The sequence below is a fragment of the Mustela putorius genome, unplaced genomic scaffold, assembly GCF_011764305.1.
Source record: "Mustela putorius furo isolate JIRA1106 unplaced genomic scaffold, ASM1176430v1.1 tig00000281_pilon_pilon_pilon, whole genome shotgun sequence".
Classification (NCBI taxonomy): domain Eukaryota; kingdom Metazoa; phylum Chordata; class Mammalia; order Carnivora; family Mustelidae; genus Mustela; species Mustela putorius.
The window spans coordinates 22,195,513-22,220,349 of NW_025421343.1; the positions used below are offsets into that span (position 1 = coordinate 22,195,513).

Sequence of the window (24,837 nt, forward strand, 5' to 3'; positions counted from 1 at the left end):
TAATGAATTTCTGGCGTTCAACTTCGATTGCCATCGGCAACCATTAGCCAGGTTTCAATCACCAGTTTAGCAATCAGCTCGACTCATTGCTAGCTGCTCCAGGTAGTCTGGTGAAACTGGAATCTCTAGGAAGTGCGCCCATAGTGTTACAATCAGCCCAGGCTAAACTCTGGCTCTTCCTCTCTGGTCCTACGTCAGTGAAATCCATGCTCACAGGCATTCCCCATTGTAAATTAGCAGCATCTCAGAGTCCTTTTTGCCGTGTAAACCTTTTCCTCTGACTTTGTAGTAGGCCCCCTGAGACACACTGGACTGTGACTTTAGTTAAGATTTGGAGACCTCTCAAGGTCTGAGAAGAATCCCCGTGTGGCACAGCTACTCAAGTGAGAGCATTAGAAGGTTCTTGTCAAGGCAAAACCAGCCTCATCATTCGAGTTGGGGGACTGGTTTGCCTGAGACAGGATGTTTGGTGGGAGTTGGGGTGCTCTCCGTTTCATGAACACTCCCGAGGGTCACATTTCAATTCTCAAAGTATAGATAGCTCTTTCTCAGTTAATTAACTGAGAAATTAATTAACCTCACAGAAGTTAAATTTGTGTTGTCACTTAGCACCCTGCAGGATTATTCTCCATGTTTGATTCTTCAGTCATTTCATGTTATTCTTATAGGTCCATTAAGTGAGTCCTATAGATACAAGCAATAACGGGTTCTTTTACGGCGAGCGTTGAAACTTTCGGTTTCCCAACTGTGCGTTGAACAAAGATATTAGAGCCCTAACCCTGTCCTTTTTAAATTTGTCATTAAGTTAGAGCCAACCCGCCCCACTTTTCTTGTATTATTTATGTTTCCCATATTGTTCTGTCACATTCAGTCTTCCAAAGGCTTGCCTTGAGTAGGCATTTTATTCCAGATGACAGATGATTTTACAACTAGTTCATCTCTGGGTGCCCATCTACCAGCTAGTTGAGTCCCTAATGGTAGTTAGTGATTAAATCAGATAGCCAATCCCCAATCACCAAGGCCTTAGTTCCTGGCCCACATCCACTTCTGGTATCGCATTCTGAACGGTTCAGGATTCCACAGGAGAATTCACTCCAACTGGCTTAAGCAGAAAGGGATTTATGACAGGGTGCTAGTTTATAATTTCCAAGAGTGCCAGAGAAATGGGCTTAGTGAAGAAGCTACCCCTGAACTGAAGGAAAACACAGGGAGGGGTCAGAGAATGTCTCGGGAGGGGAGGAGAAGGAACAATAAACAAAAGGTCTGGAGGCGTAAACAGGCTAGGCCTGCTCAGGGAACGGAAACCAGTGGGGCTGGGGAGGAGTATCTGTGGGAAGACGGGAGGGGACAGAAGGGGAGGAGGTTAATCCAAGTGACCACGTGAAGGGGCTGGCAGACCTGAGACAAGGTTGGCTTGTAATCTCAGATAGCAAGGGTTTACTGAGGACTCATTTTGTCTGGGGTATGGACAGTGGACATGAGGTTTCCCCATGGTGAAGTCATATAACGAATTAAGGCAAAGATGAGGAGTCCTGATGGCAGCAGCAAGGTCCCTCCAAGTGATAGAGAGAGCACAGCCCCTGAGCAGTCCGGTCTGAATTCCCCCATGGTGACCCACTCCTTCGTCTTGCGCCAGGACGTCTGGTGTTTGCTCTCGGGCCTTCACTGCTCCTTGCGGTATTTGTCTCTGCCCTCACCCAGCGTCTAATACTTGAACACTGAGGGGCGGCTGACTTCTGAAGCTTTTTATTTCACCCCAAAACACTTTGAAACCTGCTGCCTGTGGCTGAATCGTGTTGCAATTCTCTATCTTTCTGGAATGAGCCCTGCACGAATCTGTCTTCTCTCCGATAACTATCTTCTCTTTGTAAGATCGGTGGTATGTGTTTGTAGCCGGTATTTTGTACAGATGTTGTGTTGCCTGTGATGGAACCTGCCTTCTGGGAATCGGAGCTCTTCTGTTCAGAGCAGAGCCGTGATTCAACCCGGGAGATGCCACAAAGCAAACGTTCCTCTTCCACAGCAAGAGTTCAGGACTTTGCTACAGCATTCATTCATGTCCAAATCGATGTTATTAACATAGAAACTTCAGTTTCACCAGTCTCTGAACCCTCACCCTAACTCATTTCCTGATTCCAGGACTTGATCCCCCCGTTCCTGCAGTGCTTGGATCCCCTCCAGCATTCCATGTCTACGTGAATCGGGCCCGTGTTTCGCTCGCAGGCTCTTGCAAGGCCTGAAATCCATTTCCCTTCCCTCCACCACCACCGCTCTAACCAACATCACCACATCTCGCCTACATTGTTAAGTCAGCTGCCTCATAAACTATCCTGTCTCCACTCAGCGTGCAGAAATCCACTCTCCGTATTCTACCACTTGTCTTTTTCATGACTTTCAATGACTTTCCTTTAGACTTAGAGTAAAATCCAAACTACCTACCCAGATCTGTAAGGCCCTCCATGGTTTGGCCCCAGCCAGCCTCACCAACCTCTTCACTCATGCTTTGGCCACACTGGCCTCCTAACTGTTGCTCCCACATACCTGTTCTTTCTCACCTCAGGGCTTTTGCCATTCTCATGGGGGTCTTCTTGTCTTTCTAGAGGGTTTCAGGTTCATCCACTGGCCTCACCTGATCTCAGACCCTCATTTCCTAAACCTATGGAGATATGAAAACCCAGACTCTCAGGAGATAGTCTTAATGAACTTATGTGGCATTGTTCCATCTGTACACATGAGGAAAACTGCAGGCACAAATAACTTACCCAAGGTTCTAAAACTTGGAAGCAGCACAGCTGGGATTTGAACTCTGCCTCATAGGGCTCAAAATGGCTATACTCGTCTTTCTCTTATAAAAACATTAAAGCAATGGTGTCGGTGGCATGGCTCTAGGCAAAGAGGGGAAAAAGATCAGGTTATATCAGAATTCAGGTAGGGGCACCTGGGTGGCTCAGTTAAGCCTGTGCCTTCAGCTCAGGTCAGGATTCCAAAGTCTTGGTTTTGAGTCCCTTATTGGGCTCCCTTCTCAGTAGGGAGCCTGCTTCTCCCTCTGCCTCTGCCACTCCCTCTGCTTATGCTCTCTATCTATCTTTCTCTCTCTGTCAAATAAATAAATTGATTAAATTAAAACAAACAGCCTTAAAAAAAAAAAAAGAATTGAGTGCAGGAATTAGAAATGGCTCTAGACACTTCTAGTAGAAAGAGATTTAATATTGAGAATTTGGAGCTTTCACAATATTAGAAATACTTAATAATTAGAAGAGCTGGAATCAGAGGGCTGCCACCAGACCACAGGATATCAGGACTGTGCCGCCATAACTATGACCTTAACTCAGAAAACTGCCCTGAGGAAAATCCTTCCACACACTGTTGCTGTTTCTCAGCAAGTACCGCAGATCCACATGGTGAGCTCTTGTAGCTGGTTCAATGCTCGAGTCACACACAGGCCGTCCCACACCTCTGTGAGACCAGCATCACCTGTAGGATGAGTTTAGTTTTTAACAAGGGATCTAAACATATGATTTAAATTTCCAAGTATGATAAAACATTAAGGCCAAGTGATGGCTATGTTTGGAATATTAGATCATTTTAAACTTTTTAATTAAAAAATTCTTACAGTAGACACTTAGCAAAAGACATATTGTGTTTCAGATTTTCGAAACTATGCAGTCACCCCATCCCCACAAACACAGTTGAAAAACAACGCGTGGGTAAAAATATGTGCAGCACATATGCAGACTCTGGTATATAATGAGTCTTCATGAATCAGTTTTGAAAAGGGTAAACAGACCAGTCACAAAAGATATAAAGACCATGAATACGAAATAATCAAAAGAAGACACATCATGTCCAATAATCATGTGAAAACAAAAGTCGCTAATAGTGAAATGTCAACGAAAACCAAAATGAGCTATCTTTTTATTTTAACCACAGTTTGACAAACAACAATGGCAAAACCAGATGTTGGCAAGACAGTAAGGAGATAGGGACTTGAACACACAGAGGTTCCGTGGGCAATATGCAACTGAAGGCGCCATCATGGGACAGTGATGTGAGCCATGGAAAGGCATCAAGAGAAAGTTAAAGGGAATGTAATTGCTATAATTTATAGAGATGGTGACACCAAGTAGACTACTCCCAGACAAATGTCAATTGCCCAGATCTCCAATTCCGCAGTGAAAAATACCTTCCCGTATTTCCAGGATCCTGCAGGGACAAGAAGCACCCAGCCTCTCATTCTCATGGGACACGGGTTCTCCCTGGCCTCCCCAGCTGCGCACCTGCCTGCTCACCAGGTGTAAGAAACTTACACAACTGCAGCACATACTCGAGTGTGTTTCCAAATGGCTGGAAGTCAATCTTTGAGTATGCCTTCCTTCCTGCAAAACCAGGTTTTAGGTCTATCGGAAGGTCACATCTGCAGGATCAAAATTCAACATGTGCCTACCATAGGTCCTAGAAATCCCACTTCTAGAACTTGCCTTAAAAAGATAATTGCACAACTGTAGTAAGATGGATGATTATACATATTTTGTTTCTAGGAATGAAATTGAGTCAATCTAATTGCTCACCAGTGGGAACTAACTAAGTAAATTATGACACATCCATGTAATGAGACCACGAAATAGACGTAAACGCATTAGTATTTATACCTCTACACATATATATGCTTCCTGAAAGAGGAGGGGGACGTTGCAGAGAATGAAATGTGTGACTAGCCAGCTGTGAGAGACAGTTCTTCATGGATATACTCTTTAAATTTTAAATTTATACTCTTTAAATTTTGAGCCATATGAATGCATTTATTTAAAATTAAAGGAACATCTGTGTGGCTCAGTCTGTTACGCATCTGACTTTTTCCGCTCAGATCATGATCTCAGGGTTGCGAGATCGAGCCCCACACTGGCCTCTGCACTGGGCATGGAGCCTGCTTAAGATGCTCTCTCTCCCTCGCCCCCTCTCTAAAAATAAAGTTAAAAAGTAAATGCAGAGGAAAAAAAAGTAGTAAATGCAGAGAGAGACAGAGAGAGGGAAAGAAACAGAGGTGCCTGCCTGAAGAGAAAGTTTGGGGTAAAAAGTTTTGAGTCAGCACTTTCTATTCCTTTACTTTGCAAGACTGTTTGGATTTTTGTGATAAACCGTTTCTACGGATATCTAAAATTTTCAAATTACAAAAGAAAATTTGTATCTATAATGAAAATACAGTAAACCAACTTCCATGAACACATGCAAAAAATATATATCCTCAGCACCGTTTGCACCGTGTTTGTTGGCCACTGCAGGCCCTCACCCCTGCATTTCTGTCCCCAGCTCCTGTTCCTGACTCCCCATCTTAGGAGTTTTTATTTCCTTTTTAATTTTCTTTCCCCCAGAGTTGCTGATGGAGTGATCAAAAGTGTATTATGGCAAACACTTCAAGCTCTTAATTTCTGTCATAAACATAACGTAAGTAACATTTTCCAACATATTTGTTAATGTCTTCTTTTCTCCTAAATAGCTCAGGGATTGCCTTAAAGAGCTAAAGATGGAGGGAAAGGAAGAAAGTCACAGAATATGGGAAACTTAATCCATGGCTTTTTTTTTTTCCAATTTCCATGAAAACCAAATATTCCTTATGAATTAGAAGCTTGTGTGAACTCAGTGTTCCTTCTGCCCATGGCACTTGGTTTGATTTTGTTTTTATGCTTTTTGAGTCTTTTATTCTCCAACAGGCCCTCTTCCTCTATCCTTTAAAAAATATATATATTTAGCATTAGTTTTTTAGATCCATAGTTCTCAAACTTGAGCATGCATCAACACCCCTGGAGGTCTCATTAAGATACGGTTTGCTGGGCCCACCCACAGTTTCCGATTCCATAGGTCCAGGGTAGGGCCCCAAGAATTTGCATTTCTAACATTTGCCCAGTTAATACTGAAGCTGCTGGTCCAAGAAACACACTTTGGATACTACTGTGTTCTAGAAATCATTGCAGCTGATTGCTTTGTATGTGTCATTTAACTTGTTCTTTCACCTGTATTTCTAGCAAATTAGTATTTGTGTCTAGAGACTTGATAATTTGGGGTTCAGTTTTTCAGACAAGAATATTTCATATGTAATGCTGTACATGTCTTCTTGCATCAACATCATGAGGCATATGTCAGCTTGACTCATTTTTGATCATCTTGAAATAGATTAGTGGGTTTAAGAGCTATTAGTTTGATCCTCTCCACTATGAATTTCCTGGTCAACCTTTTTACTTGATGACTTTAGCCTTCATTGATGATGACTGCCTGTATCTAGTATTTCATTAGGGTTAAAAGATGGTGATTTTCAAACTCTATTATCTCTTCTGCATTTATTAATTTTAGTTATATGGAAAAGAACCCACCCTGACAGACTCTGGCTACTATTCAGAATGATAAGTTCGTATCTTAGCAGCCTCCAAGAGTGAACAACAAAGGTTTTAGAGGAATGTAGGCATCATTACAAATTTATAGATCTTACACATTTGATGTGTTTCAATCCTTTGCAATCATGGTTCTCTCTGATGTTCAAATTGTCCCATCTTGGGCCAATGGGAGCTTAAGTTGGTTTCTGGGGAATCACTGCTATAATGATAGTTTTTTAAAAAATAACTCTAGACCTTTTGAGTTGGTGCCTAGAGAGAGGCAGTACCTGCTCAGGGATAGAGGCTACCAATATGGTCAGTTTTGATGCCAGCAGAATATCTATCATAGTCTAGGATTGCTGGAAAAGAATGCAAAATCATGGAAATAAATTTCAATACTTAGAGGAAGCTTCCCTTAGTTTTAAGAAAGTCAATGAAGAGTTTGTTAGGAACAATCAAAAGCTTACATTTTCTATTAATAAAGTATTGAGGTGGGGCACCTGGGTGGCTCGGTCGGTTAAACATCAGACTCTTGATCTCAGCCCAGGTCTTAACCTCAGGATCGTTAGTTCAAGCCCCGCATTGGGCTCAATGCTGGACGTAGAGCCTACTTAAAAAAAATAAAAATAAAAAATATTTTGTTCACAAGATACATAAGCCTGGTTTTCATGATGCAAATGCTTTCAAATACATACTAAAGATGACACTGAATTAAAACCACACCTCAGGGCACCTGGGTGGCTCAGTCAGTTAAGTGTCTGCCTTCAGCTCAGGTCATGATCCCAGGGACCTGGGATCGAGCTCTGCATCGGGCTCCCCACTCAGCAGAAAGCCTGCTTCTCCCTCTCCCTCTGCTGCTCCCCTGCTTGTGCTCTTTCACACTCTCTTTCAAATAAGTAAATAAAATCTTTTTAAAAATTAATTAAACCACATCTCTGTTGCTTTCTACCGTATTATCAGAAGTATTAAAGCTTACCTAAGGTTCTTGTAGGAGTCTTCTGTGTAATTAAAATGATTTTTTGAAATTCTGTATACCATAAGTATTTGTCCTTTATCTCTGTAGTCAGACACTTTCCTCTGTACTGGGTTATACACGTGAATGCAGTGTCTGTGCTGATTTATCTTTGTATCTCCTCAACACCTAGCATGGATCTCTTTATATAAAAGGTGCTCACTCAATAAATATTTATTGAATAACTAGATGAATGAATGAATGAATGAATCAAACAACTTACCTACTGGTTGTGACTTACTATTCCCACCAGACCCAAACATTATTAGAGCTCAATGCAACTGCTATCATTTCTCTCCTCAGAACAACAGGTTTTAAACCTCCCGTTGATAATCCAGGACCTCTATTAAAAAGGGATAATTTTTCAGATAAACTTCCCTCCTCCAACATGGGAATTATTTCTGAACTCTGGTTATGCTATGGTTAGCCTAAAGTGCATGCAAAGGAAAAAATTTAGGTCAGATGAAAGCTGTTACAATACTACATCTGAAATCTTTATCCTCTCCTTATTTTTAAAGGAACCCTCATGATATTCTCAATAGAAAAGGCAATCTGACCCAATGGTGTTGCTGAAAATTCACAGCTTTCAACCTATGGAGACCATGACTACCTTATTCTCTCCAGAGTGGTGATCCTAACCAAGACAAGGAAGGTTAAAGTAATAAGGGATTAAGGTCTTATTAATAGAGACCACCTGGAAGCTCATTAGAAATGCAGAATCTCAGGCCCACCCTAGATCTACTGAATCAGAATCTGCATTTTAACAAGATCTCCAAGAGATTCATATGCTCATTATATTTGAGAGGCACTGGACTTAAGAAAGTCCAGTTCTTTCTTACCCTCTAATATTGCTAGAATGAGTTAACTAAAGTGACCCATTTAGTGTCATTATGAACTCGTGGATTTGTGTATACCTGATATATTAGACAAAAAGAACTTCCTCTCAAAATGACAAAATTGCAGTGACTTCCAGGATGTGCTTATCAGGCTGCAACATCTAGTTAATACTAATGTTCTGGTTGTGAAGAAGGAGGTCCTTTTCCTCACTGCTGTATAGGTATCCATCTCGAAAGCTCAAAGAAGACAACCTTTTGAGATAATAGAAAACTATTATTTAGGAGCGTCTGGCCGGCTCAGTTGGTGGAGTGTGCGATTCCTGATCTAGGGGTCGTAAGTTCGAGCCCTGCATGGGGTGTAGAGATTACTTTAAAAATAAAATCTTTAAAAAAGAAAAGAAAAGAAAACTATTATTTGATCGGGTTGTACAAGAAGCAATTTGTGAAAGTTCTGGAGTTTCTTAAAGTTGAGGGTCAACCTCTTCTTGTTGACTTGTGAGCCATTAAAAATGAGATTACACATTAGCCAAAATAACTCAACTTGAACAATATTTTCTAAAAGCTGTGTATGCAACCCAAGTTATTTTTAAAATAAAAAAAAAAAAAACCTGCTTCTGTCACACTGACTTGCAGGTTTTTTGGTCTTTGGTGGAAAGCAAGCTGATTGCCAGAGGCACTGTGAGTGTGCACTGAGTACAGCTTGGCAGCAGAGAAAGTGAATGCGGTATGACTAAGCGGCTGCCATTCTCCGTGCTTGACTTCCTACTGTTCCAGGCAGTTTTGCCCTCTTTTGCTTTCTTCAGTATCCTCTTCCACTCTATTAGTAGCTTCTCTTACCTGTACCTACACCAGTGATTTTTCTGTTTCCTTGGGAAACATCAGTACTTGATTTGACTTTGTGGGTTTTTTGGTGGAAAATAAATTGCTAAAAATTTCACATGGATTTGCATTAGATCCACAAATTGTATTTAAATAGGCCAAAAGACTAGTGTCGATTTAAGTCTATTTCCTTGATAATGGCACATGTAGTCCAGAAATTCTAGAATTTGATGCAAACTCTTTTGGTACATAACCCATTCCTAGTAAATCACCAGCTATTGTGACTAGGACTCATAAGTGTTAATCCAAGTTTTGTAAATGTGTTGCTTAAAAGGCAGGACCTCAAAATTATGTTGGTTTATGCTACAGCAGTGTATTTTTTTTTAAGATTTTATTTATTTATTTATAGACAGAGATCACAAGTAGGCAGAGAGGCAGGCAGAGAGAGAGGAGGAAGCAGACTCTCACTGAGCAGAGAGCCCGATGCGGGGCTCGATCCCAGGACCCTGAGATCATGACCCGCGCTGAAAGCAGAGGCTTAACCCTCCGAGCCACCCAGGCACCCCCAGCAGTGTATTTTTTTAAAAAATTAGTATCTAAGGCCTTAGAACTTTAAAGAGGCCTAGACTTTTCTTCTGTTGGTCATACAAATTATGAGATAGTTGACAATAACTGAGACTAACTAGGAACAAGCTTATACCACCACTGCCATTTTTGTGACCTAAAATGAATTTGGGACTCAGCCTTTTCTCTTCCCAGATAGCTACCACAGAAGCAAAGAAAAATTACTTCAGAATTGTCAATGTGGCAGGAATATATAAAGGGACTGACTGGATACAGAGGAGTGGGGCAAAAGGAGCCGGTTATTGTGACACTCAATCCAGAGACCCTGTTAGTGGCCACCTGCTGTCACAAGATAGTGGCAGGAATGAAGGCATTCACGTGCAAGGACTGTGGAAAGGACAGAGCCCTAGATGAGGGCTGAGCACCAGCAGTTTTGTTGGTTTGCTTGTCTGGGAGGAAGGTCTGGAAAGATAAAGTGCTGAAGAATAGCGCCTGACTTGTGTTCTTGGAGGGCCTCCACACCATGGAGTGGCCACTTCTGGAAGAACAAGGAGTGAGGCTCACGCAGCCTGCCTTACTCCAGCGTGACCCTTGCAACGTCCGGCAAGGAGCACGTGTTCTGTTCAGGGCCTTTACAGCAGGGCAGCACATTGTGAGGTGCCCGCCTGCAGAGGAATCACGGGAGCTTCTGTGAGGGGACAATGCCTCACGGGGGTGTCCTACTCTCCCAGGAGGGACCCCGGCCAACAACGCTGTGTGGTCATCTCTCAGGAGAGCTGCTAATGCTCCCAGCTTAGCTCACTGCTGAGGAAGTGGCAGTGGTCCTCGTCCCCTCATGCGGAAGCCTCAGCGTCTTTGGAGCAGTAGATGACCATACCTCCCAGCTTACCCAGGACAGTTGTGGTGTGGTCCTGTTGTCCCTGTGTGATTACTAGCAGAGCTCCTTTCACACATCCCAATTTGAGCAATAAATAATATGGTCACTCTAGTTATAAGCCGATTTTTTTAAGCACTTTTTTTTGTTATCATACAAATGTTTTTCCAATTTCTCAAATCTGTAATACTTATTCAACCTGAATGGGGATTTCTGGGTGGCAGTTCTTATCAGAGGTACATTGAGTCTAATCTCATCTAGAGTTTTACTTCTTGCAGTTTAAGTAGAGCCCATAAAATGTGGAAGAAATAATTGCATGACACTTCTTTTAAAAAAAAAAGTTTTCTTATCCAACAATTATAATTTCAATTCCTTCACTTATATAGCAGCATTCTGACTTTTTTCTTTTGGTGGGATAAGGTTTACAAGTGAAAATTTGCCAATTAAAGTTTTTCTAGAAAGATGAAGGAAAAGCATCTTTATCTCACAAGCTGTGTTTATCATCTAAACTAATATTTAATGTTTATTATCTTTGTCATTTTGATGACCCAGAGAAATAATCAAATATTATCTTACAGTGTATTCACAGGGATGTAAAACCTGAAAATATTCTAATAACTAAGCAAGGAATAATCAAGATCTGTGACTTTGGGTTTGCACGAATTCTGAGTAAGTAGGAATTTTTCACTTACCCATCCAATTCAGATGATTATGAAATGATACAAACTCTTACTTGTTTTAGATATTGGACAGATGCTAAATGTGATGCTGTGATTATTCAAAGAGGAAAAGTTCACTTTTTCCTTTTACCCAGTACCTTAGTGCGCTCTGCAATTCCACTCCACTCCACTCCAGTCGAATTCACTGGACGTCATGTTTATGTGCTTTGCCTCACAAAGGAAAATAATTATAAGGTGCATTTCTGCTCTTCATGCACTTACAATCTGAAGTAAAAGAAACAAAACACAATACAAGGTGGTTCACAGTGAAGTACAAAAGTGAGGGTGAGGTGGTTCCCTGGAGGCAGACATTACTGTGTCCTAGAGACATCAGGAAAACCCTGTGGGGTTCGTAAGACTAGAAGACTAAGCAGAAAATTCTGGAGAACCTTCAGAGACAGTGCTAAGATAAAGGAAGTCCTTCCACACTGGTGGGGGGTGGGGGGTGGGAACCAAAGGGAAAAGGGAACAAATCATTATACCTCCCTGAATCTAGAACTGTATGGGAGGCAAAAACCCACTGCAAGGTGCGTGTACACAACCACTACTCTGGCAGGACAGACACAGGGGGCTTCACAGCGCACCTGGAAGTTGGCTTCAACCTGAGGTTACACTACAGAAACCCTCACTCCTGCCCCCCTCTCTGGGTGGGCCAACACATGTGTTCACTAAGCCGAGGGACCCTTGGGAGTTGAGCTGACGGTCTGAGCGCACAGTGGAAGTTTTTGGGCACTTGGGCCTTTGCTGCCTCCAGAGTGAGGAGTGTTGTGGCCTCGGAGTTACTGAAGCTTGCTTGAATGCCTGACCTGGTCCACATGTCACAGGAATGTGACCCACCTGATCTGACTGACGCATTTGCAGTTCCAGGAGATGCCTACACTGATTACGTGGCGACACGGTGGTACCGAGCTCCGGAACTTCTGGTGGGAGACACGCAGTACGGTTCCTCTGTGGACGTATGGGCCACTGGCTGCGTTTTTGCAGAGCTTCTTACAGGCCAGCCACTCTGGCCTGGAAAATCAGATGTGGACCAGCTTTATCTGATCATCAGAACACTGGGTAGGTGTTGCATTTTATGGCTTACAGATCTGCTCAATTGTTAGAGCGATAGGACGTCACTGTACCGAACAAGAGCCTTCTTGCTTCTCCTAAGTGCTGCTCGGTTGCTTGTGCTGGGTTGTTGCCAGAACCCAACCACTTTCTCCATGTGGAGTCATGCCTTTGATCAGCAAGGGGCGCTCAGGTGCCTTTCTGAGTCAAGTCAATTAGCCTTGGAATAAACTATCCACTTACTTTCCATGTCAGACTAAGATAGGGACACAAGGATAGGAGTCATGTGCATAGAGCAGACTCGAAGAGATATTTGATCAAATGTCATTTCTGCCCACTGCAAAGGAGAGCTTTCCCCCCTATACTCTAGAGCAGGGGTCAACAGACCTTCTACAAAGGGCCCAATGATAAATATTTTAGGTTTTGTAGGCTATACTGTCTCTGTTGCAACTTCTCAACTCTGCTACTTTGTACAGCACTTAAGAATTTATAAATTACTTTCACACACTTAATCTCTCCCAGTCTTAAGAAAAACCCATTAAGGATTATAACATTTTTAATTGTGCCTATGTTACAAGTGAGGAAACTGAGGCTCAGGGAGTTTCCATGATTGGCTTGAAGTCATATAAAAGTTAGATGCAGAGAAGGAATAGGACTCAAGGGGCCCCTTCCATAAGCTTCCACCATGTGTCAGCATCCGTGGGCAGTTGGAAGAAGAGGTGACACAGAAGGTTGGCTGCAGCTTTTCACGAAGCAGCACGGACACAAGGAAAGTGATACATTTACACACCCGATGGTATTTATTAATCCCTGCCCCAAGCCTATCCTGACAGCCCAACTCCTGGGCAATGGAAGTCCTGCTCTTTGGTCTGATGCTGGTCCCTGTTTGGTTCCAACACATTCTTTCCAAGAATTCTACAGCATGAAAAATGTAGGGTAGAGGATCACCACAGGCCACACGTTAAGTATATATTGTTTGACTGATTGCTGAAAAGGACTGTGGAAATTTACATTAAGCAGACATGAGACAGACCTGCATCTGTCCCTTAATGACCATGTGACTTTAGACAGGTTATTGAACTTCTAAGCCTTATTTTGCTTATTAAAAATAGCAACTACTGTGAGATAGTTATGAGATCTGTTGTAAAGCCCTCAGCATGGTCTTCTTGCCTGATCTTCTGGCGGGGGCTGAGTGGCAGACCGAGCCATGCATGGCAAAGAGAGTTGCATGGGAGGACCGCCCCTTCCCCGAGGAGCCACGTTTTTGCAGTGACTTGCTCCTCCCAAATCTGGAAGGAATGATCAGGCTTAGTATTTCTCGTATATCTGGACTTCAGAAGTTAATCTTTTAAACACTTTCATTTTTATTAAATTTGTCATGTGTTACATGGTTTGTATTTTGCAGGAAAACTAATCCCAAGACATCAATCTATCTTCAAAAGTAACCAGTTTTTCCATGGCATCAGTATTCCTGAGCCAGAAGACATGGTAAACTGCTCAATCTTGGATATTTTATTATTTGTGTTGCAACTTTCTTTAAAGTACAGATACTTTAAAAAAAAATAAATTATCTGTACTTTTGGCTCCTGTTTTCCTTCTAGCACATTGACACAGATCAAAGAAGTTATATAAAACAGCATAAATTAAGCAAGAGAATGCTTTAAAAATCTACTTGCCCTATCTAGTCAAAGATTAACTTAATGTTAAATTTTAAGTGGGATATATTTAGTTCCTTACAAAAATACTTTGATCCTTTTAGTCAAAATACTCAGTACCTTTCCCTGAAGTAATTATCTACTGTTTAACAGTACTTACTGTAGTCTTTATTTTTGAAAACATGCATTCTCGATTTTTTTGGCTTATAAAACAAAGCTCAAGTCCATAAAAACCATTTCTTGATAATAGATATTTTCAAGTGGAAAGTCATTCTACAAAATGATCTTCATTGTATCTAAAATCAAAACTCCAAACTGGCTTCTCCCTCTCCCTCTACTTGTCATTCCCCCTGCTCGTTCTCTCTCTCTCTCTCTCTGTCAAATAAATAAATAAAATCTCTAAAAAATAAAATAAAATAAAATCCTATTGTTGTAGGATTTCAGGGACACTTGGAGCTCACATTTACCAAGCATCAATTTTAAGACATTGTGAAATTTTAAAAATAATTCCAGTTTTTGTCTTTTAAATCTTATACTATAGTGTAAAATTATATAAAAAAAACTTTAAAAAAGTCCTTATAAAGAATTATCTAACCTACTAGAGAAGTCTTTCTCCAAATGTTATTATTTCTAATATAGTCAGAATAAACATAACTTTGTTGTCATGTAACACTGAAATTCTTTATTTTGTTTTCTAGGAAACTCTTGAAGAAAAGTTCTCAGATGCTCATCCCATGTCTTTGAATTTCATGAAGGTACTTAAGAATCAATTATAACCATTACTGCCTGCAAGATGTAATAATTGAAGCTAGTAACTCTGGGAGGGATTGACAAGAGGGCAGATAATACTGAAAATAATAGGAAAATAACAGTCACTGAAAATAATAAGGAACTATAAAATAATTATAGTTAAAGGAACATCAGTAAGTGAAACACTAATCTTTGTAACATATCCATTAAAACTAGTCAAAGACAAGAGTAAATTAGCATTTGCTGTGATGAACACTATTACTTCTTTTGCATTTATTAAGAAATCTGACTCAGTAAATTTATGAGGATGAAGGTCTAGAACTGTACTGTCCAATATCATAGTCAGTAGTTATATATTACTATTGAACACTTGAAATATGGCTAATTAGAATGAAGATGTACTAGATTTCTAAGAAAATTGCTATAATAAAGAATATTAAATATTTCACTCAAGTTTTATGATATTAATTACATGTTGAACTGATTACATTTTAGATATATTGGGTTAAATAAACTTTAAAATCATTATTTAAAAAAAATTGGTAGACCAGGCAAACTCAGAAACAGCAGACACCAGATATAGCTCTTTCACTAGGCTCAAAAGAAATAGTCAAAAAGCACAAATTCTAATAAAAAGCAGAAGAAATTCACCTATGACTAGTCTGCCATTCATGCTTAACCAACTGACCCATGCTAGAAGATGTGACTCTTAAAACCACTGTGGATACTGAAAGCTCTTACTGGGATACGGATGAGGATATTAGTAACAGTATCTATTTTCAGCAACCAATTAAGTTCTATCTATAGCAGTGGTTTCCATACTATTCATCAAAATGACTACTCATCAAAATGGGCTTTTCAAAAATATACATTCCAGTATCTAACCTCAAGAGTTACAGAAGCAAAATCTCTGTATAGGACCTTGGAATTTGTATCTTTAAACACCCCCGTAGGTGATTATGATACACAGCCTAGCTCAGAAGTTACCTGATCTAGAAGGTAGAGCCACCTGGATGACCTAGAGTCCATTGTGTAGACTAACCATTGTGCTAGTGGTGGTCGCTGCCAAGGTGCTATCCAGGGTGCTGGATTCCTTTGGTCTGAGTCCTCTTGAAAGCCTGACGTCTCTGTGCCCTCAGACTGCACTTACCAGAGCTTTACTGGCTCTCAGCTGCCTTTCTCTGTCTCCCTTCTCTGACCTGCCTTAACCTGGCATTCTGCATGCCCTGTCCTAGAACTCCAATTTCCCAGCCTTGTTCTGGACAGGCCGTTCTGACCCACCTGCACTTTAGCAAGACCTCCTGCGGTGAGGGTATCTGTCCAGCACCGCAATCCCATTCTCAGGTGCCGGCCAAATCTTCTGCTGGTTACTCCTCTATCTAAGGACAGAGAAAACTTCCTGGAAGGCAATTCCAGGGCAGAAAAACTCCAAGGTCTAGGACAAACCCCCTGTCATTAGTTCCAAAGGTGAAGTGCTTTATTTGCCTGCCCAATTCTGGATGAAGCTAGTTTTGTCACTCAACCATTTGATTTATACCTGTAGTGTCTGACCAAAGACCCAAGGATTCTCTAAGTGCATCAGGGGTTCCGCTGTTGCATGGGTCACACCCTATCTCCTAGATTCCTCCTCCAGGCTAGATGAAGAAAGGCCTTCTTTCACTAATTGCAATTGAGACATCTTTTTTTTTCTTCAGCATAACAGTATTCATTATTTTTGCACCACACCCAGTGCTCCATGCAATCCGTGCCCTCTATAATACCCACCACCTGGTACCCCGACCTCCCACCCCCCGCCCCTTCAAAACCCTCAAATTGTTTTTCAGAGTGAGACATCTCTGAAAAACATAGTGAGACATCTTTAATAACAAATAAGATCCAGGTCCCATAATAGGTAGTCATCCCATGGGACTAGGCCATCATCTATGCAGGCATCTGCTCAGATGGGTGAAGGTACCAGCCAATGCAATGCCAAAGCCAGTGGTGGCATGGAGTAGCCAATCTACAGCAGAGCTTGTGTGTTTCTCTTCAGTAGGTTTTAAATGAGACAGCAGACACAGTATTATTTATTTCTCAGTTGCTTTCTTAGCGATAACATCTTATCACTCTATCAGTTTAATCTGGCCAGAGAAGAAGTCTGTAGGCTCCTGGAAATATTTTTAAGGCTTTTCTGTGAAATCTAAAGTTTCAAGAAAAGGATCTTGACATGTACTTTGCAGTTCCAATTTCCTTCTTTTTTTTTTTTTTTAAGATTTTATTTATTTATTTGACAGAGATCACAAGTAGGCAGAGCAGCAGGCAGAGGAAGAGGGGGAAGCAGTCTCCCTGCTGAGCAGAAAGCCTGATGCAGGGCTCAATCCCAAGACCCTGAAACCATGACCATGAGCCGAAGGCAGAGGCTTAACCAACTGAGCCACCCAGGTGCCCCTGCAGTTCTAATTTCTTATCCCTCTTCTTAAAAACCTTTCTCTGGTTGGGGACACTCTGATCAGGAAGCACCTCTGAAAATTCATCAGCCTCCTGGTGTGTAGAAAGGTATTAATCTAGAGAGCCAATAACTCAGAAGCCTCAACTCCACCCAATTCATCTCATTACTTCTAGAACTGACAAAATAGGATGTCATTCTAGCCCAGGTCCCATGGAACAGCTCAGCATTAGCAGCCTCTTTTTAGAATCTAAAAATGTTCTTTAAAGTAAAAACCACTAGTATTTAATAGACTGTATTTCAATAGATTGAAAGCCTGTTAAGGAAAGTTGATGAATTCAACAAATTATTGGAAATTAAACTGATAGGACTTAGTTATGATTCAGATCTGAGGAGTAAGTAGAGGAGGGCCGCAACCATGAGATATCTGTACCAGTTTCCTAGAGCTGTTGTAACAAAGTACCACGAGCTGGGTGACTGCAAGCAACAGAAATTTATTCTCACAGTTCTGGAAACTAGAGGTCTCAAACCAAGGTGTTGATAGGGCCATGCTCTCTCTGAAGTTTTCAGGGTGGGTCCTTCCTGGCCTCTACCAGCTTCTGGTAGCTCCAGACATTCTTGAGCTTTTGAAAGCAGAACTTCAACTTCTGCTTCTGTCTTCTGGTGTTTTCTCTGTGTCTGTCTTTGCACTATCTTCTCTCTTATAAGAACACCATCCCATTGGGTTAGAGACCGGCCTGTTCCATTATGATCTCATGTTAACAATTTACATTTGCAAAGACCCTATTTCCAAACAAGGTCAACATGATACAGTTCTGGGGCTTAGGGCTTCAACATGGTTTGGTGGGAACACAAGTCAATCCGTAACAGTGCCCTTGAGATAAATCAGAACTGTTAAGTAGGCCACAGCATATGTGGGTCTGGAGTTCAAAGGAGAGGTCTGGACCATAAATATACATGTGGAAGTCTCTGATAAACCTTAGTAATTGAAGACTTAAGAATCCGTGAGATTATCTAGAAACAGAGAGGAGAAAGGAGAACCTAGGACTGAGCCTGAAGGAGTCCCACCCACCCACTAGAAAGAAGAAGGTAAACTAACTCTGGCTGGTTTGAGAAGGGGTGGTCATGAGGTAAGAAGACGGAAAGGGAGGCATCAAGAAGCCAAAGGGAGTTTCAAGGAGGAGGATGTGGTGAGTAGTGTCTAACATTGTGGAGATGAGAACATGATCTACCCATTGGATGCATGAATATGGAAGTCTAGGTATGAATAACAGAAGTCACTTATGTGGAATGATGGAGGCAAAAGCCAGAACAGAGTGATGAAGAAATAGACTACCACAGCTTATACTCAGAATCTTTGAATATCAGTCTTTCTGTGCTGGTTCTAGTCCTGACAGTGTTAGGGTTTGAGGAGACAGACCCCCAGTAGCAGTTATACTTAATTATGGTAGGGATCATCAACATGGGCATGGGGTAGGATCTGTGTGGAGCAGGCACCAGCTCTGGAAGGACAAGGGAACTTGGGTATGCCGAGCAGGACTGTTTCCTAAAACCAGGTGCAATAAGACTTGGCTCTAAGGGGCAGGTGAGACTGTAGGGGTGGTGGCATTCGCAAGGGTCTCAGAGACCTGTCAGCTGGGGCTAGGGAGGCACAGACACCACAGGGCAGCCCCGACTGGGGCAGACACAGTTGGCATAATTATCTGGACACCCAAATGCCTCAAAAATAAGTCTGTTATGTTGATAAATTTTAATTCTCTATTATGGTCATAAGGCAAGAAATTTCAGGGCTCCTGTGCCTGGATGTTCTAAGGCGGTTCTAATTCCTTAGGGATCACGATCTTTCTCCATGGGAAAAGCCCCATTCTCGGGCCAAAGAGTATCAGGGCTTCTTGAAGAAAATCTCTGCGACAGGATTCCACCAACCCTGCTGCTGCCAGAGCCCTCCCCTCTCTTGGAGGTGAAGCTAGAGGCTTGTAGTAGTCTCTAATATAAAGGGCCATGATGGTACCTTTTCCTTTTTGCCTCTAGTTATTGTTATATACATATATATACCAATTATCCAGGTTTTAGATTTGTTTCATTACGAAGACTTTAGTTTTTTTAGTTTTTTAAAAGGTTTTATGTATTTATTAGACAAAGATCACAAGTAGGCAGAGAGGCAGGCAGACATAGAGAGGAGGAAGCAGGCTCCCCACTGAACAAAGAGCCTAATGCGGGACTTGGTCCCAGGACCCTGGAATCATGCCCTGAGCCAAAGGCAGATGCTTAACCCACTGAGCAACCCAGGCGCCCCGATTATGAAGACTTTAAAGACAAATACTTTAGCCATCTCCCTAAACTGGTGGTTTTCAAACTTGAGCAGGTATCAGAATCACCCAGAGAGCTTATCAAATGCAGACCAGTGGCTCCCACCCCCAGTGCTTTTGATTGAGCAGGAACTGCATTTACAAGAAGTTGCTCCGGAATGCTAATGCAGCTGGTCCTGGGATCACACCTTGGATCACACTTAAAGTATCCCACAAACTATTTACTTTGACAAGTAGTGAAAAGATATCATTGGTAGAAACACCTGATCTATGGGATGCATGGGTGGCTCAGTTAAGCATCTGCCTTTGGCTCAGGTTATGATCTCAGGGTCCTGGGATCACAGGCTCCGTGCTCAGCAGGGAGTCATTTTCTCCTTCTGCCTCTGCCTGCCACTCCCCCTGCTTGTACTCTGTATCTCTCTCTCTCTCTCTCTCTCTCTCTCTCTCTCTCTGACAAATAAAGTCTTTGAAGAAGAAAAAAGAAAGAAAGAAACACCTGCTGTACTTGTAGCACCCCCCTTCCAGAGACAGTGAATGTTCAATTCCACCCTCAAGACTTTGAATGGCAAAAACAAAAAAAAAAGTTATTCTAGTTATTAACGAGTTTCAAGTACTTGATAATATACAAACCTGAAAATTTTCTTTTTTTTTAAAGATTTTATTTATTTATTTGACAGACAGAGATCACAAATAGGCAGAGAAGCAGGCAGAGAGAGGGGGAAGCAGGCTCCCTGCTGAGCAGAGAGTCCGATGTGGGGCTCAATCCCAGGACCCTGAGATCATGACCTGAGCCAAAGGCAGAGGCTTAACCCACTGAGTCACCCGGGCGCCCCAAACCCAAAAATTTTCTAGGCTCATATTTGCTCTAACAAGTTATTCAGTTTCAGGTCATAGTAACAAAATGGGCCGCTCTTTTCACACTTTCTTTTTTTCCAAAGGAGTGTCTGAAGATGAATCCTGATGACAGATTAACCTGTGCCCAACTCCTGGAGAGCCCGTACTTTGATTCTTTTCATGAAGACCAAATTAAAAGAAAAGCACGTACTGAAGGAAGAAACAGAAGACGCCAGCAGGTACCTCTGTTCAAAAGTTAAAGCGCTATAAAAATGAATCTTTTTTTTTTTTTTCCTGCCTTTCAAAGTGAGACTAGGTGGACACCAAGACCTTTCTTTGCACTGGTTTAGTTGTATTTGTTTATCTTAATAAATTTTGGTGATTGATGTAATAAAACCATAAAAACTATGAAAATATACAAATTTGTTGCAAAATCTTATTCCAAATATACTTGAATCAAAGTATTGCTCAACTTTTTTGCTATGCTGATTGGATAGTTCACCTGCCAGATCACGGACGCAAAATACAGCAACTTCATACAATAAAATCCCCCAAAACAGCAGGACTGAGTTTGAATGTTACCAAGGAATTCCAGGACCCTCTGTCGCCTCCAGACACACCATAAAGAAAACTCAACTCTTCCCTTCTTACTGATGGCAGGCACCTAAGCCTGCCTTCCCTAGGCTTTTCCTCAAAACCAAGGACAAGTTCTGGCAGATACTAAGAGATGAAACTTAAAGACCTGAGAACCAAATTCTTTCCTAAAATGAAGCCAATATCAATATCATAGGACAACATGATGAATATGACAAGCCTTGATTTTGCAGTTTCTCGGTTTACTATTGCTTTACTTGGTTTCAGAAAAACTTTGAAATTAAAACATAAACCCCATGGAAGTAGGTTTGTTTTGGTTTGGGAGTTATTTTTTATCTTGTGTCCCAGCACCTAAAACAGTGTCTGACCTATAGAAGGTACTCGGTAAATATTATCCAAATAAATAGCTGAACACTGCTTATTAATAAAAAAAAATGTAACTTTCGAGTTAGCAGACGGACAGTCATCCCATTCTGTTTGCTTCAGGGTCCACCTTGGATCTACTTATTGGTCATTTATCTTCTTATTAGCATGTCTACCATAAAGGAAGAAAGCAGGGGTTTATTTTTCAACCTTTTGATCATTAAAATCAAAGTTTATTGAGAAATATCAAATTAATAAGATGATATGTTAAGATGATTTTCAAATTTTTACTACATAGACCATATTATCTTCTACTGTTTTAAGTTATGTGTTTGCAGGTCAAGCCCAATGCGCTTTGCAAAACCAAATCTTAACCAAAAGATTAGGGTTTGCTCAAGTAAGTCTGAGCCAGCTGTTCGAAATGCAGGGTGAGTTGTGTGTAAAAACACTGTCCCCTTGGAAACATCTCACCAGATTCCCCACGCTTGGCCTGGGAGGGTGAACAGCAGCACTGCCCCATCCTGCCCCTAGGTTCCGGACGGCCATTCTCCCAGCCTCGCGTGGAGGGTAGGGTGGAGAATGCTGCCCTTCCTGTAAGTCTGGAGACTTACACAGCTGTGTTCCCCCATTCCTTAATACCCGGTAGCCCAGCTGATACAGTTCAGAGACTTTATTTCTCCAAAAGGAAAAGAAGCACAAAGAGCAGCATAGACCTAAATAATCTCATTTACAGAACTTAGGTCATGTTCTCTGTCCTTAGTCAACTGCATCCTGTCCCCACTTCATGAGGAAGCCTTACTAGAGCCCCCACCTTGAGACCATGTCTAACCTGCCACCAGGTGAAGTCTCTGGAGAGCAAGGCCAAGAGGAAGGCAGGGATGTCTTTCATGTTCTGGTTTTCTTTCAAAGCATGGGCCTCTTCCCTAAACGTTTTACCGTTATCAGAAAATAAACTAAAAATTCAAAAAGATCTTTTCATCCAATGTGCTTTCACTTTCTGAGTTCAAATTCCCCCCCTGGATACCAACTTGTAGATCTCTGAGTGAGTAACCCAACAATTTCCTTAACGCTAAATATTGTTTAGTATTGCTAGTAAAGAGGTATTAAATCTTTACTGTTTTGCCAAATATCCTAAAGTTATTAATTTAAGATAGGTAGAATGTAGATGCTCAGAAATTATTGTCTAATAGCTGATGGGCATCTAGCTTTTAAACACTGACTAGATACTCAGAAATGAACATTCTGAAATAAATCAACAATATCCATGAGAATCCTAGAATAAGTAATAGAACCTAATTTTCAAGTATCAGAATATCACAATTTTTGGAAAGGTAACCCTGTTTGATTTTTAAATTGATCTCTTCTGACTTCTTTGTATCATATGTATCTTTTTGTTTTACCATCATTAAATCAAACTATACAAATAGGAGTTCTTTTCCATTTACTTTCTTATTTTTGTCTTGTTCTGCTATTAGAATCAACTGTTGCCTCTCATACCAGGAAGCCACATCTCCCCCACACCTGATGGAAGAAAACAAGTCCTCCAGTTAAAATTTGATCATCTTCCAAACATTTAGGAAAATGTTCTTTCAAGTGGAAAGTAATTTAATATGTACACATTTTTGTACAAGAGAGATAGGGATTCTCAGTGTTTCAAATGCAAATGAGCCATATGAAAATTAAGATGCCTTCTAGAATTGTTTTGCTCTGATCATTACTGATTCCTCTGCCCATGCTTTTTACATGCCAACTTTATCTTTTAGAACATTTTCTTTAAATGTTAGAGAGTCTGAAACTGCACATATGGAGGAGACATTTTCCATTTCATCAGAGCAGCCCTTCCAGAGGCAATTTAGAGAATTTGTGGGCTTGTATGTTGATTTTTGGAAAAAAGAGTTACATATGTCATTTTGGTTTACCTGACTACATAATGTCTTAGAGCATTACCAAATAGCTTGCCTAACTGTTGTTTGTGTAAGGAATGACATTATGTTTCTGCATTTTAATTCATGCTTATTGTAACCAGGTCTGTTGAGTAGTGCTGGATTTTATATTGGTGTAGGAAGGGAACCTGTAAATGTCATGTAGGTTTATCCCTCGATTCCAGGGAAGACACTACTTTCTCTGTCTCATGAGACATTGATGATTCCAATTTTAAAGGAAGTCAGAGAAAATTCCATACATTTACATAGCAAATAAGGAACTACGAGGAATTACCATCCTCAGGACATAATATCCTGTGATAATTGACTGCTGACTCTAATGCTATCCTTTAGAGCATCGTGGTTTCTTTTTCTTTTTCCTGGCTTGATCATCTCAGTGCCTAGATGTATCCTGTTGGGTGTGTGTCCTAAATATTTGGTTCAAGGTCAATATACTTCCAAACATTTGAATCCATAGCCTCTGTGAACTTGTGCAGCCCTAAACTTGTATATCAGATCAGGTTTTTAAATGCTTCCAACAGCAAAAAGATTATCTTTCAGTTACCTTCTTTGTGTCTCCTACCAAAAAAAAAAAGAAGCAAACAAACAAAACACCACAATAGATGAGCCCAGTTTACACTGGGATATTTTCTCTAGTAAACTTGACAGATACACCTACATATACACATATGTACCTATTTCTCTATATATATGTTTATAATTAAAAGTTTTAAAACAACATAGTAGATGCCTTTTATCCTAGACATGGAAGAATGATGCAGTCTGTTTAAAGGGCTTTTTGTTTGCTAGCAAGGAACTCATGTAAAATAATATGGGGTTGTCTATCGCTGTCTGGCATAAAGGCACAAAATAGTGATGTTTCAATAAATATTAAGGTTATTGCATTAACTCTTTTCTGCTCCTGGGTCTGGCATGCTTACCTGAACGTTGTTAAATTTTGCAAATACACGTAATTCCAAGAAACACCAGGTATCTCCCACCTACACCATCTTCTGTTCACCTCTAAAAGTTTATTGCACCTATAAACATAGCCATGGAACCTTCTAGAGAATCTTCAGTTATTTGGGAGGAGCATCTCTTTACTTAGGAATTGCGGTGTCTCGACAATAGTTTCCTGCTCACTGGAAGGATGTTCTAAGTGGGCTTATTTGGCCATTTAACACGCTTAGTGTGACTATAAGCTTCTAAGGTGGTCTTCTTGTCATCTTATCATCAAGAATGTGCCTCTTCAGATTTGTATGTTTCTCGCATTTTTAATTAAATGAGCCACAGGAACCAGGAAAATGAGAAATAAAAGATAAAAGGCAACTTTGCTGAAACATTTCTTTTCAACGTTCATAGTGTTTTTACCAGGTAAGCCTTCTCATTGCCGGGCTACTCCTGCTCCAGCTCTCCCGCGTATCTACATAACTCGCACACGCACACGCAGAAATTCAGAATACAGCACACAACTCCACTTCCCATTTTGCTTATAATCATGCTTCAGACAGCGATGGACTTTTTGGCAAGGGTTGATAGGGTGACTGTCTTTCCTTATTTTTGCTTACATTTAAGAACTAACGCAAACTGGCATTTTTCTCTCTCAATTTTTTTTTTTTTCCATAGACAAATCCATCATTTAGAGATCACGGGGTGGGCGGGGCGCCAGGGGGAGAAAGCATCTAATGCTGTAGGAAAATGCTCTGCTGCAATTCTTTTACCATGAAGAAAATCATCTGAGTAACACTT

General features: G+C 41.0%; 1 protein-coding gene across 1 annotated transcript in view; it reads left to right on the forward strand.

Annotated features, from left to right (window-relative positions):
• Positions 1-24,417, forward strand: part of CDKL4 (cyclin dependent kinase like 4) — a 45,706-nt gene extending 21,289 nt beyond the window's left edge. The window contains exons 4-10 of the mRNA XM_004765525.3: positions 5,370-5,442; positions 11,049-11,139; positions 12,051-12,248; positions 13,645-13,727; positions 14,593-14,649; positions 20,314-20,448; positions 22,642-24,417. Of these exons, the coding sequence (XP_004765582.1) occupies positions 5,370-5,442; positions 11,049-11,139; positions 12,051-12,248; positions 13,645-13,727; positions 14,593-14,649; positions 20,314-20,448; positions 22,642-22,743 (739 nt within the window). The 3' untranslated portion in view covers positions 22,744-24,417. The remainder of the gene's footprint in view (positions 1-5,369; positions 5,443-11,048; positions 11,140-12,050; positions 12,249-13,644; positions 13,728-14,592; positions 14,650-20,313; positions 20,449-22,641) is intronic.
• Positions 24,418-24,837: the final 420 nt, after the last annotated feature.